Raw genomic sequence first — 16,013 nt, 5'->3', positions numbered from 1 at the left:
CCATCCGAGATTCATTGAGCATCCAAGATTCATTGAGCAGGATTTTTTTGAGATTTTTGAGCATATTTTTAGAAAGATTTTAACCGAGAAAATTGTCTCTATTCATACTGCCGCTGCTGACATGTCTGTTAGCATGTTCAAAAAGCAATCCACTTGGTTCTTGTTAAAACCAACCGCTCTTATAACTTGTAGATTGCGGTGTTCTTAAAACTAATTGCGGATAATGGTTTTTAAACCCATTCAAAAAATCTTTATTTGCAATCCTTTTTCCCCTGTCGAATCAATGCTCGACTTTAAAATCTTTCACTAAATTATTCAAAAATCTCAAAAACTTTATTGAAAAAAATTTTTATCTGGAGATTAACCATGAAAACTGATGTATATATATATATATATATATATATATATATATATATATATATATATATATATATATATATATATATATATATATATATATATATATATATATATATATATATATATATATATATATATATATTAGGGGTATGACTAAAAAAAATTTAAGAATTTTTTATTCCCCATGTAACCATGAGTGGAGAAATTATATTTATAAACATAAAATATATTTTTTTATGTAAATTGTCAAAAAAGATCACCCCTCAAGCTGAAAATAATTTTTCCTATCTTTTTAGTGAGTTATAAATTAGAAATATAATAGAGAACCCAATCTTACTCAATATACGACTGTGATCACAAACATCATAAATTCTACAGATTTCTTTACGAGATAACTGAAACTTTTAATAACTGCAATTTTCGATTTGAACCCTGTTGGACCGCGCGGAAGTGCTTCAGCATTTTATAATTGGTTTTTTGTATATAACCGGAATTGTCTTCTTTAACTTTGTCAAACTGTTATCTTGTGTTTTGAACATTATGTCCAAAAAAGAGTTGCTTCAAACAAGAATAAGAAAGTTTGGGAATCAAATTTAGTAAGGTTTGAAAAAGCTAAAACTTCCAGAAAATGTACTACTGTTGTTAAAAGTATCAGTGAAATGAATAAGATGCCAACAGAACAGCATATCATTGATCGATTTAAAAGTTTGTCTTCAAATGTGAAAAGTAGAAAGGAGAGAATTGCAATTGTGGCTGAAGAAACTAAATTGCTATGGAGAAAGCTAAATATTCCTATTCAACAAGGGAAATCGGCAGCAGAAAGAAAAATAGAAAATGTATTGAAAAAACTTGACAAAGATAGTCGAAAACCCGGAACTCAAAATTTTACACGATTGTTTGACATAACCGATGAGAAAGGTGAATGGTTGTGTCAGGAAGATAAAGAATTTTATTGTCTTCAAAAGTCAACAAATGGAAGAGCTGGATATTGTACCACAATTAAAGATGCTGAAGGTATTCATCCAAGAAAATTAGTGTTGATAAAGAAACAAATGTCCATCAGTCAAGGACAAGATTTTGTTGAATCAGCTAGTGAAGGAGAACCTTCAGAAAGTGAAGAGCAGTGTTCCAGCAGTGATATTGAAGCTGAAGGTCCTTCATCATCATCTAAAAAACAAAAAACAAATTCAGCAGTAAATTTAGTGATTTCTGCTAAGATTAGTACCAAAAAAACACATAAAGTCTGTAAAACTCTTTCAGAAAGTGATATTTCTATTCATACTCCAACGCAAAGTGGTATCTACAAAGGTGTTATGAAAGAAGGAGAAAAGTTGAAAGCAAATTATATGGAAAACCTAAAAAATGAAAAGTGGTCTTTGCACTTTGATGGAAAACAAATAAAGAAAATGGAACATCAAGTAGTTGTTTTGAAAAATGAAAATAGAGAGGTTAGGCTTGCTGTTCTGGAAATGATGAATGGAAAAAGTGAAACAATATATAATGGGATAAAGCATGTGCTAGATGAGTATGAGCTGTGGCCAGCCATAAAAATGATTGTATCTGACACAACATCTACAAATACAGGATTAAGAAATGGTGTAGTTACACGGTTACAGAAACATTTTAAAACCATTGGACTAGAAAAGCCTGTTTTTATTGGATGCCAACACCATATTCTAGATACTCTTTTGAAACATGTCATGAATGATCTTTTTGAAGGATCAACAATGTCACCATATCTCCATTACCCTTTTGTGACAAGGTTGCAGCAAGATTACGAGAACTTGAAGCTATTGTTTAGTAATATTGGAAATCCTTTGACAAAAGTGAAGCGAACTCGCTGGAGAGATGATATGGATTTCCTGAATCACTTAATAGCATGTTATAGAAAGTTTAAAAGCACAGGTAACTTTCCAAAAGTTAATTTCAAATCACTTCCTGCTATAAGCAATGCAAGGTGGAATTCGAGAGCCATTTTTATTCTACTTGCTTACATTTTAGTACCAGAATACCAAGAATCAGAATCAGCTCAAGCAGCATGTGACTTCATCTGTGGTTCATGGGGTGATATATGGTTTGGGGGTCACTACTTCAATCCTGCAGACTTTGTTAATCTATTAGAAGCATGCAATGAGCATCCTAAAGCATTGAAATCATTGAAAAGGTTTTGATCCACTGAGCCAACACCAATACCAACACAACGTTCAAATATATGTGCAGAACGTGCTGTGAAAGTGATGCAAGACTTAATGCCATTATGCCATAGCATAGAAAAACTAAATATTAAATACTTATTGTCAAATACACAGTAGACAAATTTTAATTATACATGTTTATTGGTTTCTATAAAGTAGTGGAAGATGTGTTGCAAAACTACATTTTTTAAAAAAAATTTACAAATATTTTTTAATTGGGGGGTGAACTTTTTTGACATATAGTAAAAATGCTTGTTATTTTTCTGATTTTTGCACAAAATCTCCACTAAATTTAGTATGGGGATATAGGGTTGCAAAATTGTCATATCCCTAATATATATATATATATATATATATATATATATATATATATATATATATATATATATATATATATATATATATATATATATATATATATATATATTATATATCGAGTATTTACTTGATGTACGGGGCTACTCGCTTCACCTTTTCGCAAACTTTATTCGAGTTTTTTTTTTAGAAAGGCATTTTTTTTTTTAGTATTTATAGAATTTTAATTTTGTAGAAAATATTGCATAAATGAACGTATCATTATAGGCCACACAATATGGATTTTCTTACGAAGTGCTTAAGACTTAAACCAACGCTGCACTCTCTAGCAAGTTAAACCATTGAAAAGTTTTAGTTGAACAAATTTTAATGATGTTACAGTTATGGTGTTAGTAATACCAAAAATAGTTTGAATTTTTTTATTCCTAATTAGAGTTACTTTTAATGGAGAACATAAACTCTTTCTAAAAATCTCAAACATTGATCATTTTATTACAAAAAATCTAAATATTTGATGACACAATTTCTTCACAAACATCTGTTGTGTCACAGATCACCAACTTGTGAATCACACATCATCGTCTATTAAGGATGTTTTGAAACGCCATAAGTTTAGAATCACAACTGCTACATTAGTCTTTTTCAACCGTCTGTGATTTGGTTCTTCACATTTGAGGCTGGTTGTCATTTTTTGTTCATGTTGACGAGTAAGAAATGAATACCAGAAAAGGGATCAAGAAAATTAAACCCTTCTAAGAGAATTTTTTATTACCTGCCGCCCCCAACCACATTTTGCATTCTCTTTACCATAATTCGACATTACATAATGTTTTTCCTGATACCAGTTTTAATTTCAATTTTGTCTTTTGGTTGTTGAAACCAATTTTTAAGTGTTCAAATATTCATTCTTTCGTAGAATATTTCTGGCTTCTTTTTTCAGACTATTGGGTAATTTATCAAGTACTTATTTAAAAAATTGGAACGATCACATTACTCGCTACACAGTCGTTGTGCCACTAAAAGACTTTCGTTAAAGGGTTGACAGACGTAGATGGAATGGTGATTGATCATTTTCCTCAATAGATATTAAAAATCAAAAGTGTAAAGCGAAGGGTTTGTGCAGAGAACTGAGGTTTCCAATACTATGATCGAATTTATAAATTAAATTTATAAAATTATCAGCTTCATTAAATTGATTCACAAAACAATTTGTCGGACAAAAAAAACTGTCTTTATAAAATATTGAGAAATTATTTACAAAATATATCAAAATCAATTTTCATTAAAATTTTAATTACAAAAATGGTAATACTAGAAAAATTTTGTACGCATTTGCTGAAAATAATTAAATAATTAAATGATCTCAAAATAGTACAGCATAATAATAGGTTAAAGATTAACGAAGTAAAATAATTAAAGAACCAATTGCACGTATAAAATAAAAAATAAAAATCTCTGGCAGCAAAATAGATCAATATATTACATAGTAACCATTTAGTAGATTAAATAGCCAAAGATGGCCAGGACTAAAAGATTATGATGACGATGCAAAAACAAACTATTTAATTCGGTCCCGGTATATTCTTACATCTTCATATTCTGGATCATTTGAAAATATAGAATGTAATTCTTTAAATGTAGGGCGCTTTGTGGGGTCAATATGCCAGCACGACAACATAATCTTATAAGTATGATCAGAGCAACCATCTGGTTTATCTAAACGACCACCTTGCTCCAAAAACATGATAACCTACGGAAAAAAATTAAATACCCATAAAGACCATTTCATCTGGCATTAATCCACTTATTTTGCTTTACAAAAGACAAATAATTTAAAAAAAAAAACAAAAAAAAAAAAAACAACGAAAATTTTAACGGCTCAGTGGAAAGAGTACTTAAGTCAGATTTTGCAGTTTTGAGAAAAATGAGTTCAAAGCTTTTGTCTTCTTCCGAATTTCATCTTGCTGTTAACCGATAAATAAGCCACTTTTGTGTTTTTCCCATGAACCAAAATTACAGGGATGATAGTAGGGAAGAAATCAAAAAATTACAGGGATGATAGTAGGGAAGAAATCGAAAAATATGCAGGCTTGAGTTCATTTTTCCAAAAATGTGAGTTCTTTTTCCACTGTGCCCTTCATAACTAATATTATTTTTGCACATTAGGATTTTTACCTCATTTCCAGTCATTTCTCCGTATGGTAACTCACCGAAAGTAAACATTTCCCATAGAGTGACCCCGTAGCTCCAAACATCAGACTTCTGTGAAAAAGTACCATAGTTTATTGATTCCGGTGAATACCTGATAAAAAAAAGTAGTCTTAATGAACGTCGTATATATTTTCAATAACAATTCAGAATCCAGAATAATAATAATGCTTTAAAAAGATACAGAATTAAATTTGGGTGAAATGGGTAGTTTTTTTTTTGGTGAAAGAACCCAGACTTTTGTATGCGATCTTTATACTCCATCCTGTCGAAAATCCTCAAATTAAGCGCAATTACATTAAGAACTTAATACGTGTATAGGCATTTTAGATATTTTTGATATCAAATATGGAATACTACATAAATACCTTATAACCTAGACGTAAATTATCGTAAAAGAATGAGCAATGAGCAGAGCAAAATGATCATTTAGTAGAAAATCATCATTTAGCTGAACGATCAGATTAATTCTTCCATTCACTAGCATGAGCAAAAAAAAGGGGGATTTCTAAAAAAAAACATTACTGAAAAACAACATCATTAAAGTAGACACACAGAAAAATCAACTTACCACTTAACAGGCCACCGGCCACCTTGCTTTGCTTGATAATAATCACTCCCAGTACCAACTGCACGTGACAATCCAAAATCACTTATTTTTACCTAAAAAAAGCAATAATAATAATAAAAAAATATTTTCAATATATAGTACAGATAAATAGGAAGAGTTAGTTCAATATTCAAGTTCTGTTTTAGAATAAAATTTATTTTAACAGAAGGATTAAAGAGAGAATAAATCGGACCAATAAATGATCATTTAGAAAAACATTCATTTTACAGTTGGAAAAAAATAAACCTGCTTCTTATGGGCTAATAATATGTTTCTTGTAGCCAGATCCCTGTGAACAAATCGCTTCATTTCCAAATACATCATGCCCCAAGCAATTTGTGCTGCCCACAATGTCAAATCAACTTTTTGTATTTCTGGCTGAGAGTCTATTAGGTAATCAAGCAAGGCACCCATTTCAACTAATTCTTGTACCTAGGAAAAATGTTTTTGCAACATTCATACTGTAAAAAAAGGAGCAAAAATGAAGTTTTTGACATCAAAAAGTTATTTCAAAATGAAATAAAATTATAGGTTACAAACCAATATCATTGGAGGGCCTACACAAACCCCTAACAACGATACAATACAAGGATGATTCAACTGAGACATGACAAGTGCTTCTCTTAAAAACTCCTAAATGTAAAAACAATGATGAAACAGAATATGAATGGGGATTTAAGCATAAAAGTTGGGAAAATATTGGACTATTGTCTGCTATTGTTTACATTTTGTCATAAACTAAATTCAAGATTTTTTTTTGTCCCTAATGTAAAGCAAATACAACAAAAAAATCAGGTGTAGTATACCTTTTCCCCTTGCTGCAGCTTATCTTTGAGTAAAGTTTTCATTGCAACATTAATCTAAATAAAAAACATTTGTTATTATTCATCTAATTCTTTGATGCAAGAAATGTTTTGTTGGACATCAAATATTTTATCTCCTGATAAAAGTTAGAAATACCAAAGCTGATTAACATACCAGTGTATATAAGTATGCGAATAATTATAAAATGATGAGCTCAACATTTTAACCTTTAGTAACATTTGATGAGTGAGACTCGTCTTCGGTATGAATTTTTACACTGTTTAAAATTTTAAAAATCTTAATTATGTTTATCTTAATCTTGTATTCATTCACATGTTCTCTGAATAAAATTATATTTTGGTTATGTTTATAAAATAAACATATTCATCATGATGTTGCAGTAAAAATAAATACATTTAACATGTTATTTCAAATAAATCAGGACTTAAGTGGTTAAACTAGAGTTGTTTAAAAAAAGTTTTTATACTATTTTTTAACTGTAACTAAATATCATAAATACCTCTTTTCCTTCTGGATTCACCCATATCCCTTTGAGAACTGAGCCAAACTCTCCAACTCCAAGTTCCTGCCCAAACTTTAGTTTATCTCTTGGTATTAAGTTTTGTTGTCCAAACTTCTTTACTGAAAATAGTTTTTTAAATTAGAAAAACCTCAGCAACTACCAAACCAAAAAGTAACAAATAGGTTACTAAAAAGCACTTCACATTAATTTATGCAATAGCTCTATCTACATATCAGTTATCACATATCAACTCTGCTTATAAAGTACAGGCTGATATCAAATATGGATTGTTATTAGATACAGGTTGATATAAGTTACAGCTTTTTTAGAACACTTAGTAGTTTTAAAACAACCATCTTTTTATAATTTTTACAGCTTCTCTTCAATAGCTTGATAATAAAAAGTTTTTCAAAACAAAACAATCTAAAAAAATTAGATAAGATGTCGTGTAATTGATAATTTTATAATTTTAAATTTTTGTTGAAAGAACACAAAAAGTTAGACAGATAACATTAGATTACGTGAATTTAAAGAACTTTAAACAATAAGTCAAAAGCTGAAGAAACTATTTTGATGCAACTTAGGATATGACATTCAAATAGCTTAAGGAAGGATTTTCAAAGAATCTGAAGATTGCCTAACTATAAGAAGCATTAAGAAATCAACATTGCTCACACTTCTTACAGACATTTTCCTTGATACAGCTTTTTATATTAATTGCATTTCAAACATGCAAAGCAGTATTCAATTTATTAATTTTTGTAATTCATGCAATGTTTGTACTTAAAAAGTAATCCAGGTCCTAAAAACCAACCATAGATCTACTTTACCTCAATACAAACTATAGCAAAGTAGCAAGAGTAACATTGTTCAATTTTTAAACTTTTACAAAGAGCAAGAGTTTTTAGATTAATTTATTATAGTATTTTGTTGAATAAGATTTAATTAAACCCATTAAAACCCTTATCAAATTTTGTAAATGGGAACTCAAAAAATATTTTACAATTGCATAAAATAGTGTATAAAAAATGTTTTACAACTATTCAAAAAATACCTTGTGCAAAAAAAAAAATGCATAAAAAAAAAAAAAATTTAAAAAAGAAAAAAAAAAAACACTAACCGCTTGTTTGAACTTTCTGATCTGAAATTTGTATTATATTTGTATTGGTAGGTGTTTCAGAACGAGGAACAATTGGTCGTGGTAATTTAGGTAAAGCAGGTTTCTCTAGACCAGTTTCTAACCGTGTAAAACTATCTGAATCACTTTCATTTATGACTTGCTTCTAAAAACAAGTGATTTAAGTATCATAAGCAAAATTACATGAAATACGAATTATTATTAGTATTACATATTCATTAATGGACACTCCATTGTGAGGAACAAAAGGTTGTGCTAATTTAGATAAAACAGTTTCAAACTGAGTAAAACTATCTGAATCACTTTCATTTTTGATTTGCTTCTAAAAATAAGTGATTTAATAACCATAATTAAAGAAAGAAAGAAAGAACAATAGAAATGAATTGATTAAAAAATAGTTTTAACTTTACCGAAGGAGGGATAGGAAGTTTGAGCTGACTTTTTGTTGCTGTTGGAAGGGGAGTAGGAGGAAGAGGACGCTTCTTTGCTTCATTGCAAGCAACAGGATGGCGTAACAATGTAGGCAAACCATCAGCATGAAGCATATAATGATCAACTAAATGAGGTAATGTCTCAAACAATGGGCCATCATCTATATAAAACCACCTGTCAGCCTTCAAATAAAGTAAAAATGAAATTACTTGAAATCAAAAAGTAATAAACAATTTTAAAATAATATAATAATTTTAAGATAATAGGTCAAAAGCATACTCAAATTTTCCAAGGAAATATCATGCACACAAAATTTTATTAAACCAAAACACTTGATTGTAGAAAATAGCGGTAAATTGGATAAAGCAAACTTTATGTTTCATCTAAAATTATGTTTAAAAATAGCATAAAAGCTGTAAAATCTTACAATTTTTTTAGTAATTTAAATTCAAATATTTAAAATACTTTAATCAAAATTGGAAGGCAGCAAACCAAAAAAAAAAATCAAAAAACCTTGCAAACACAAGATTATGAAACACCTCATGAACCCAAATTCTTATTATATGATCAAAAGTTAATTTCAGAAATCTTTAATAAAGGATGTGATCAAACTTTCTTCAATAAAAAAAGGTTAGGCAATACCATGAATGATTTAGTTCAATGAAATAAATATAAGGGCACATTTTATAAGTTAGAGCAGGATTTTCAACATATCAAGTCAGATGTGACATAATTTGGTTTATTCAAAACATAAACTGAATTCAGCTTGCTGTATTGCAAGGTTGAGTAGCAAGAATTTAAGTGAATGAAAAAAAAAAAAAAAAAATACACAAAAACCTGTCAGCAACAACAAAAAAAGATCAACCAAAGAATCAAATGAATATTATTGCTGAAAAGATTGACAAAAATGCTTAATAATTAGTGTCTAAAAATTATTCCACTATTTCATTTAATTATAGTTCATTCAAATAGTGAAAAAATTAGTAGACATAATATATGTCTACTAATTTTTAAAGGAAGAAGTGGAAGATACAAAACTTTTATCCATTTTGTTATTGCATCCTATAGACATGCAAACAAGGTTGATTTATCATGGCACCCTCTAAAACTTGGCATTAATCATGACCAGAATATGGTTTGGCATTCTAATTTTTTGCCATTATTTTGTTGCAAATCTTTTAACTAGCTTTATACACATGAAAAAAGTAATGACAATAAAACTATTTAATTATAGGTTTTTTGTGTGTTTGTTTTGGCTAATGTTTTATAGGTATTCCATTTATAAATAATTCCATTCTTAAATTATTCCATTCATCAATTATAACTTTATACACTGAAAAAGTTTTTGCAATTGTTTTAGCTTCAGTTTATATAATTTACTGAAGACAATCTTCAGATCCACTTCGTTCAAGCTTGAAATTAAACTTAAAGTAGCCATTGAGTGACTGACAGACCACACATAAAATAATCTCTTTCTACAATAGATCTTTCTACAATAGACATTGCAAAATAGTCACCATTGTGTAATATTGCAATACTTATATTTTATTTTGTTTGTTTCCCCTGACATTTCTAGGCATTTCAAATAGCATTTCTATGGGAAAATAATAGAAAATAAAAAAGGTTTGAGCTCCAGCTCTTATAATACTTTATACTGCTACATTAGATATTTAATTGTTATGAACTAAAAAATGTAAAGCAACCAAACAATGTTTCCTTTTTAATTTTAAGTTTAACTTAAAAATTGTAATGAATAAATATTGTAATTTTTAATTATAATTTTAAAAAAAGGTTCAATGGATGCTTCAAACTTTAATCAAATCCTGATAAAACTTTAATCAAGATATAAAAACTCACCCTGCTTTTTATTTGAAAATGATAAATCTTTTTCTCAAATACAAGCGACAGCACATAATATCCATGACACTTTATGCTACTTCTTATGAGGAAAGATCCTTCAGCCAGTGATGCATTTTGAAGGATTTGCTGTGCTCCCTAAAATTATATGGGCAAAAAAAGACTTTAAGAGAACAGCATAAGCTGAACTTTGAAAGATTTGATGCAAAGTTTAACAAAATTTTACATATTCAGCTTTTTATATAATCAAAATAAATCTGGTTGATCTTAACAGATTTTCAAAAATAAGATAACTTAATATTATTTTGATATTTTTAACATTCTATCAAAAAAAATTACTCTTTTCTAACTTGCAAAATCAAATTAAAACAGAAAAAATACAAAACTTTATTGATTTATATCAATTTAAACCAAGGTAAAATTTGATGCAAGTGTTTAAAAAAAATAGAAACATTACTATAGTAATGATTCTATTTTTTTTAAACACTAGCATCAAATTTTATTAGTAAGCATTACTAATAATTACTAGTAATATCTTCTTAGCTCAAATTGAAACATGGTGTACTTACATTTCTGTCAAGATTTTGATGTAACCATTGCGAAGGAGATGTCTTTGGTGCACTAACAGGATAATTATCTGTAAGTAATAATAAACAACAAATTCTTATCAATTAGTGGAGAAAAATAATGAAGATATAGAAATGAACAATAAAACAATTAAAAAAAAAAATTTACCAAAAAATTCAGCTACATCAAAATGCCCATTTTTAAGAGCTAAGTCTTTTGGTGTATCACCATCCAGACTTCTTGGGCACATAGATGCATTAAAGGATAGTAAAACTTTAACACAATCAAGGTAACCCCTCATTGCAGCTTCATGGAGAGGCACCCATCCACTATGTGCAGATCTTTCATGAAAATCAGCAGCTCCTTTGGTTATAAGGAGATAAAGTGTTGTAGCATGATTGGAAGAGCAGACAACCTAAATATAAAAAAATATTTCTTTCATATCAAAAGAAAAATGTTTTTATTCTGTTAAGTTGCTGAGGATTTTCATAAGTTTTTTGTCTTAATCATAGAAGAAAGGCACATAATGATGACAAAGGTGATTAAAAAAGAAATCATTAAGCAATTATCTTTCTCTTAATAATCTTATAAACTTTATAGGCATCATTTCTTGCTTTTTTTTCCAAATATTCTTTGTAATATTAGATGATAATATAAACTACATAAGGATAAATTATTACAACTTGAGCTAATTGAATTATAAAAATAATACTTTGAAAATTAGAGGATTGTTATTGAAATTATGAAAATAAACTATTCCCCTAAAATTATATGCCAGAGCTCACTAGTATATTTGGTGAGTTTTTTTACACTTTATCCACCATTTTTTGGTAACCATATTTTCAAACATATCTTGCAATTATTTTTTGATCATTAGCAATGTTTTTTTTAAAGAAGTAAAATTTGAAAAATTAATATATTAGATAAAAACAAAACAGTTCCACATCGAACGATCTGAGTCTACATCTCAGGATCAGTCAGTTGCTTTATGGGTTTAGGAGTGACAGCCACACTAAGCCATAACTAACAGCCATCACAAAGTTATAAGAATTTAAAGAGCTATTGATTTCTAAATCAAACAGTCTTTTTTCATGTCACTTTGCATTTTTATTTCCTCTATGAATTTCTTAAAGAAATCTTGATTTATCTTACTAGTATCAATTAAAATAAAAAAAACATCTTTCCACTACACCAACAGCTTGCATTTTATCTCTTTTATTTGTTATAAATATAAAAAATCAGCAAATAAACAATACACTGGCAGTTATTTCTATAGAATTTCTTCCCTTCAAACAAACAGTCATGTCAAAAAGGATTACTTGGTTTTAATTCAAACCACAAAATTGTATTTTTATGCTGTTTTATGTGTGCCAAATCAGTTAGTAAAAATGTTACTAGAGATAATAGAAATACACAGTCAAAAAATTATATTTATATAAAAAATTATGTTGTTGTTAGTCTTCTTTCTATGAAAAATGATTAAAACCTTGTTGAGTATTTGTGAACAAGTTGTTCACAAATGTTTGACCGAGTTGAGCGAGTCCTTAACTTTGTCCTACTTTTAAGAGACAGAAAAGATAACATTGTTAAAAGATAATTTTACACTACTTTTAATAAATTTACTTTTGATAAATGCTTACTATTGCACTACTTTGTTTCATGTTTAAAAATTTAGAAAAAGTAGGTCGCCAGCAAACAACCGATTTCAGAAATCTATCAATTTGGAGAAACTAATTAGCTAAATCTGTGCCATGTTTTAAGTTGAGAGAGGTTCTTCTGTTGTGCCAATAACAGCCCTGTTAATGAGATACTTTAAGCGCATGAAATTTGAATCACAGGTTTTACAGATATTTTTTACCTGTTTAAAAAGGTTTTTTATTTTTTTCGACAGATATTTTTGAATTTTGATCACAGAGCCATGAAATTTCAATGGTTTAATTTTTTTTATAAAAAATAACATAAAGCAAAAAAAAGTTTTTGTATATGATTAACCCTCTATGTTCACAAATCTATTTCTTTCTTAATATCTTGACGTTTGCACTAGTGACTCTAAAGGAATATTGGTGAATAGTAAACATTCTAGAGGTGGTACTTATATCAAACTGAAAAACAACTGACAATCAGCTTGTTAGACAAGTATCTTCTTCAGTTAGTAATAATAAACTTTCATCAAAGAAAGAAACACAAGCTTCGTTTTTCCATTTTAAGAATGTTGATAAGCTACCATTCAGAGCACTTGTCATTTAATTGCTGAGAAAATAATGAGAATAATAAAAAATATAGGAAAAACCATGCTTACCATTAAGATTGAAAAAGCATGTGATATGCAAAGTAAAAAGGCTTTCAGAGAATGGGAAAAATTAAAAAAAAATAAAAAGAGCTAAGCATTCAATTGGAGTCAAACAAAAGAAAAACAAATGGAAAGTAAAATTAGAAGATTTCGAGGAGGATAAAGAACTTTTGGAGGAAGAGTGATCAACAATGCAGGATGGGAAATATTGACATAGCTTTAGCTAAACAAGAGAAAGAGGCATTTAGAAGAAAAGAATACTTACAAAAAAGAAGAAATACAGAACAAAAGTAAACAAGACAAAGTTATGACAAAATCATGCTCCAATCCTCATCAGAAAGTAAAGCACAGAATTCCACAAGTAACAATAAATTACATTGCATGGTTGCTGAGTATTATTTTCCTGGGAGAAATTCCTGAATGTGGTTCACTTCAGGGCATCTGAAGCACTTCAAAGAGCTAGATAGCAAAAGTCATGGATGTCATGAAACTTAGATGTTTAGAAGTTAATTCAAACTAACTTGGTTTACAGCATCTTCTTTATCATGACATGATCATCAGTTAATGAAAAATATTGAAGAATCAAGAAGGGTGCTGCAATATCTGTAATATCTGTAAAGAAGTTTCTCGGCCATCTGTCAGAAGAGTTCGCTGAGTTTGTTTATTTTTTTGAAAATGAGATCACAGTTGAAATGAAATTTAAAACGATTAAGGTATTAGATAGATAAACATCTATTAAAGCAAGTAATTGGTGATGCAAAACTGATTCAAGACAAATAACTTGAAAATTTTATTTTACAAAATGTGTACAGCTTTTCTGAAATTACTAGATTTTTGTTAGCTTTTTTGAGCAAAAACATTGAAACAGGGGATAAATATGAACTATACAAGTCCACAAAGCTAATGTAAGATATATGAAGATATTCAAGGACATTGCTGAGCATGGTGTAGTTCTAATGGACAATTATAATAAGCTTCATACAAACCATGAAGAACAAAACAGTTTCTGTACCAACAGCAATGTCCTAACTAAAAAAATTTGGCACTTTTTCTGTAAACTGTTTATTAAAAAAACTCATCCGTTGACATTAATGGTGGTTTAAATTACTTTAAAAATGATTATTTTAGCAATTTTGATTCATATTAGGCATTTGTAGACATATCCTGAGTAAATCAACAAAATGCTGTGTAGTTACTTGTTGATTTTTGATATTTCTTACTACTCTAGATAACAGTAGCAATACCTATTGGTCAAAAAAGTTTCGTAAAACTTTACCCCTATACTTTTTTCATGATTATGAAACAAATTTAGGGAATTAAAAAAACTTGAATGAACAAAAAATAACATTAGGAACAACCTTGCTTTCATAAAATAGCTATAAAATATCTTAATGTGATATCAAGACAGCCTCATAATAAAAAAAAAATTTCATGATAGAGTTATCAATGTACCCCTTGCTTTGCATTTTTTTAATACTTTTGACTTTGAGATAAACAGAACAGCAAGTATGATGCATTTACTGTTAAGTTTTATATAGTTTCATATAGACCTTCAAAACAAAAAACTTGTGCTTCAAATTTCTCTGGCATTAAAAGAAAGAGGCATTTTTTCATGGAATTGCATAAATCTGCTGCTCTCTTCTAGATCTATAATAACCATTTGACATAAAAAATTTATTATTTTGGAAGAATTTCTAATATATTGAAAACTTATTTTAAGCCTTAAATACAAAAACTGGCATTTTTCTTTTCTTTTTTTCTTCAAAATTCCTACAATTGCATATTGCTGGGTAAGCCAAGTGTAGCTTTAAAAAAGTATGGACTAGTGAGGAAATGATAAAATGCATTAATATACTTACTTAAAGTTTAAAACATAAAATTACCTGAACAGGTGTCCGGCCATTAGCATCAGAAGCTGATGTGTCTGCTCCTACATTAAGAAGCAATGCCACAATTTCATTGTCACCTTTTGAACACGAAATATGTAGAGCTGTATAACCTGCTGCATTTCTAGCATTAACATTGGCTTTTATAATACTATCTTGCAAAAGTTCTTTGACAGTATTAACGTTTCTTTCTATACAAGCTAAATGTAGTCTAGTATCCAATCCATACTTTAAAGCATACAGAGGAGCTATCTTACCACTACAAAATTCAATCAACTTACATGGAAGACCATCAGAGTTATTTCTGTAGTGTAAAATTAAGGAATCTAGACCTTGAAAAACTGGTCCATTGTCAATAGAAAATTTAACATCTCCTAAACAGTGAATTTGAAAATGCAGCACCTGACTTTTACAGCACATTGATAATACATAATCTCCTGGAGCATTCCCATAATCACGGATCAAAAAAATGCCATCTCGCCCACCCGTTTTTAAAAGAACTTGCATAGCATATTCACGTGTAATCTTTCCATGATACCACAACAACGCATCACTGTTTTGTGACATGCTGATACTTTTAAGATTGTATCTTGCTCATGAATATTTTTTCTTTTTTGTTTTTTATTTTTTGAATAAATTACCATAACTATCAAGATAGGTAGAGCATAATTAAGCTTTTTTCTTTAACTAAAAATGTGTAAAGATAAAAGAAAAAGAAAAAAAGTGTAAAAGTTGTAATTTCCCTATAAATTTCTTTTACTTTCAGTTTAACTAAAGATGGAAAAAAAAACTTAATTTATTTGGCAATATGGCTTACTTTAAGTGGTG

At 28.8% G+C, this 16,013-nt stretch overlaps 1 protein-coding gene across 2 annotated transcripts; it reads right to left on the bottom strand.

Annotated features, from left to right (window-relative positions):
- Positions 1 to 4,078: 4,078 nt before the first annotated feature.
- LOC145190981 (tyrosine-protein kinase HTK16-like) lies at positions 4,079 to 15,918 on the bottom strand. 2 transcript variants are annotated; one of them, XM_090066851.1, is made up of 13 exons: positions 15,183 to 15,918; positions 11,178 to 11,424; positions 11,012 to 11,079; positions 10,443 to 10,580; positions 8,564 to 8,767; positions 8,136 to 8,298; positions 7,013 to 7,134; positions 6,495 to 6,548; positions 6,229 to 6,321; positions 5,935 to 6,120; positions 5,650 to 5,741; positions 5,046 to 5,172; positions 4,079 to 4,620 (listed from the first exon to the last, which is right to left on the bottom strand). In XM_090066851.1, the coding sequence occupies exons 1-13, from the start codon at positions 15,750 to 15,752 to the stop codon at positions 4,429 to 4,431; spliced, it is 2,256 nt and encodes a 751-aa protein (XP_089922977.1). In that variant the 5' UTR covers positions 15,753 to 15,918; the 3' UTR covers positions 4,079 to 4,428. The 2 variants fall into 2 exon arrangements, 1 of the variants encoding a protein (XP_089922977.1); XR_016445024.1 differs by lacking the exons at positions 4,079 to 4,620; positions 5,046 to 5,172; positions 5,650 to 5,741 and having other exon boundaries at positions 6,052 to 6,120; positions 7,013 to 7,129.
- Positions 15,919 to 16,013: the final 95 nt, after the last annotated feature.

This window comes from Hydra viridissima, unplaced genomic scaffold (genome assembly GCF_058129835.1).
Source record: "Hydra viridissima isolate aposymbiotic clone 2 unplaced genomic scaffold, HvirCarnegie_v1 scaffold_11, whole genome shotgun sequence".
NCBI lineage: Eukaryota > Metazoa > Cnidaria > Hydrozoa > Anthoathecata > Hydridae > Hydra > Hydra viridissima.
This window is presented reverse-complemented; position numbering and strand designations above follow the sequence as displayed.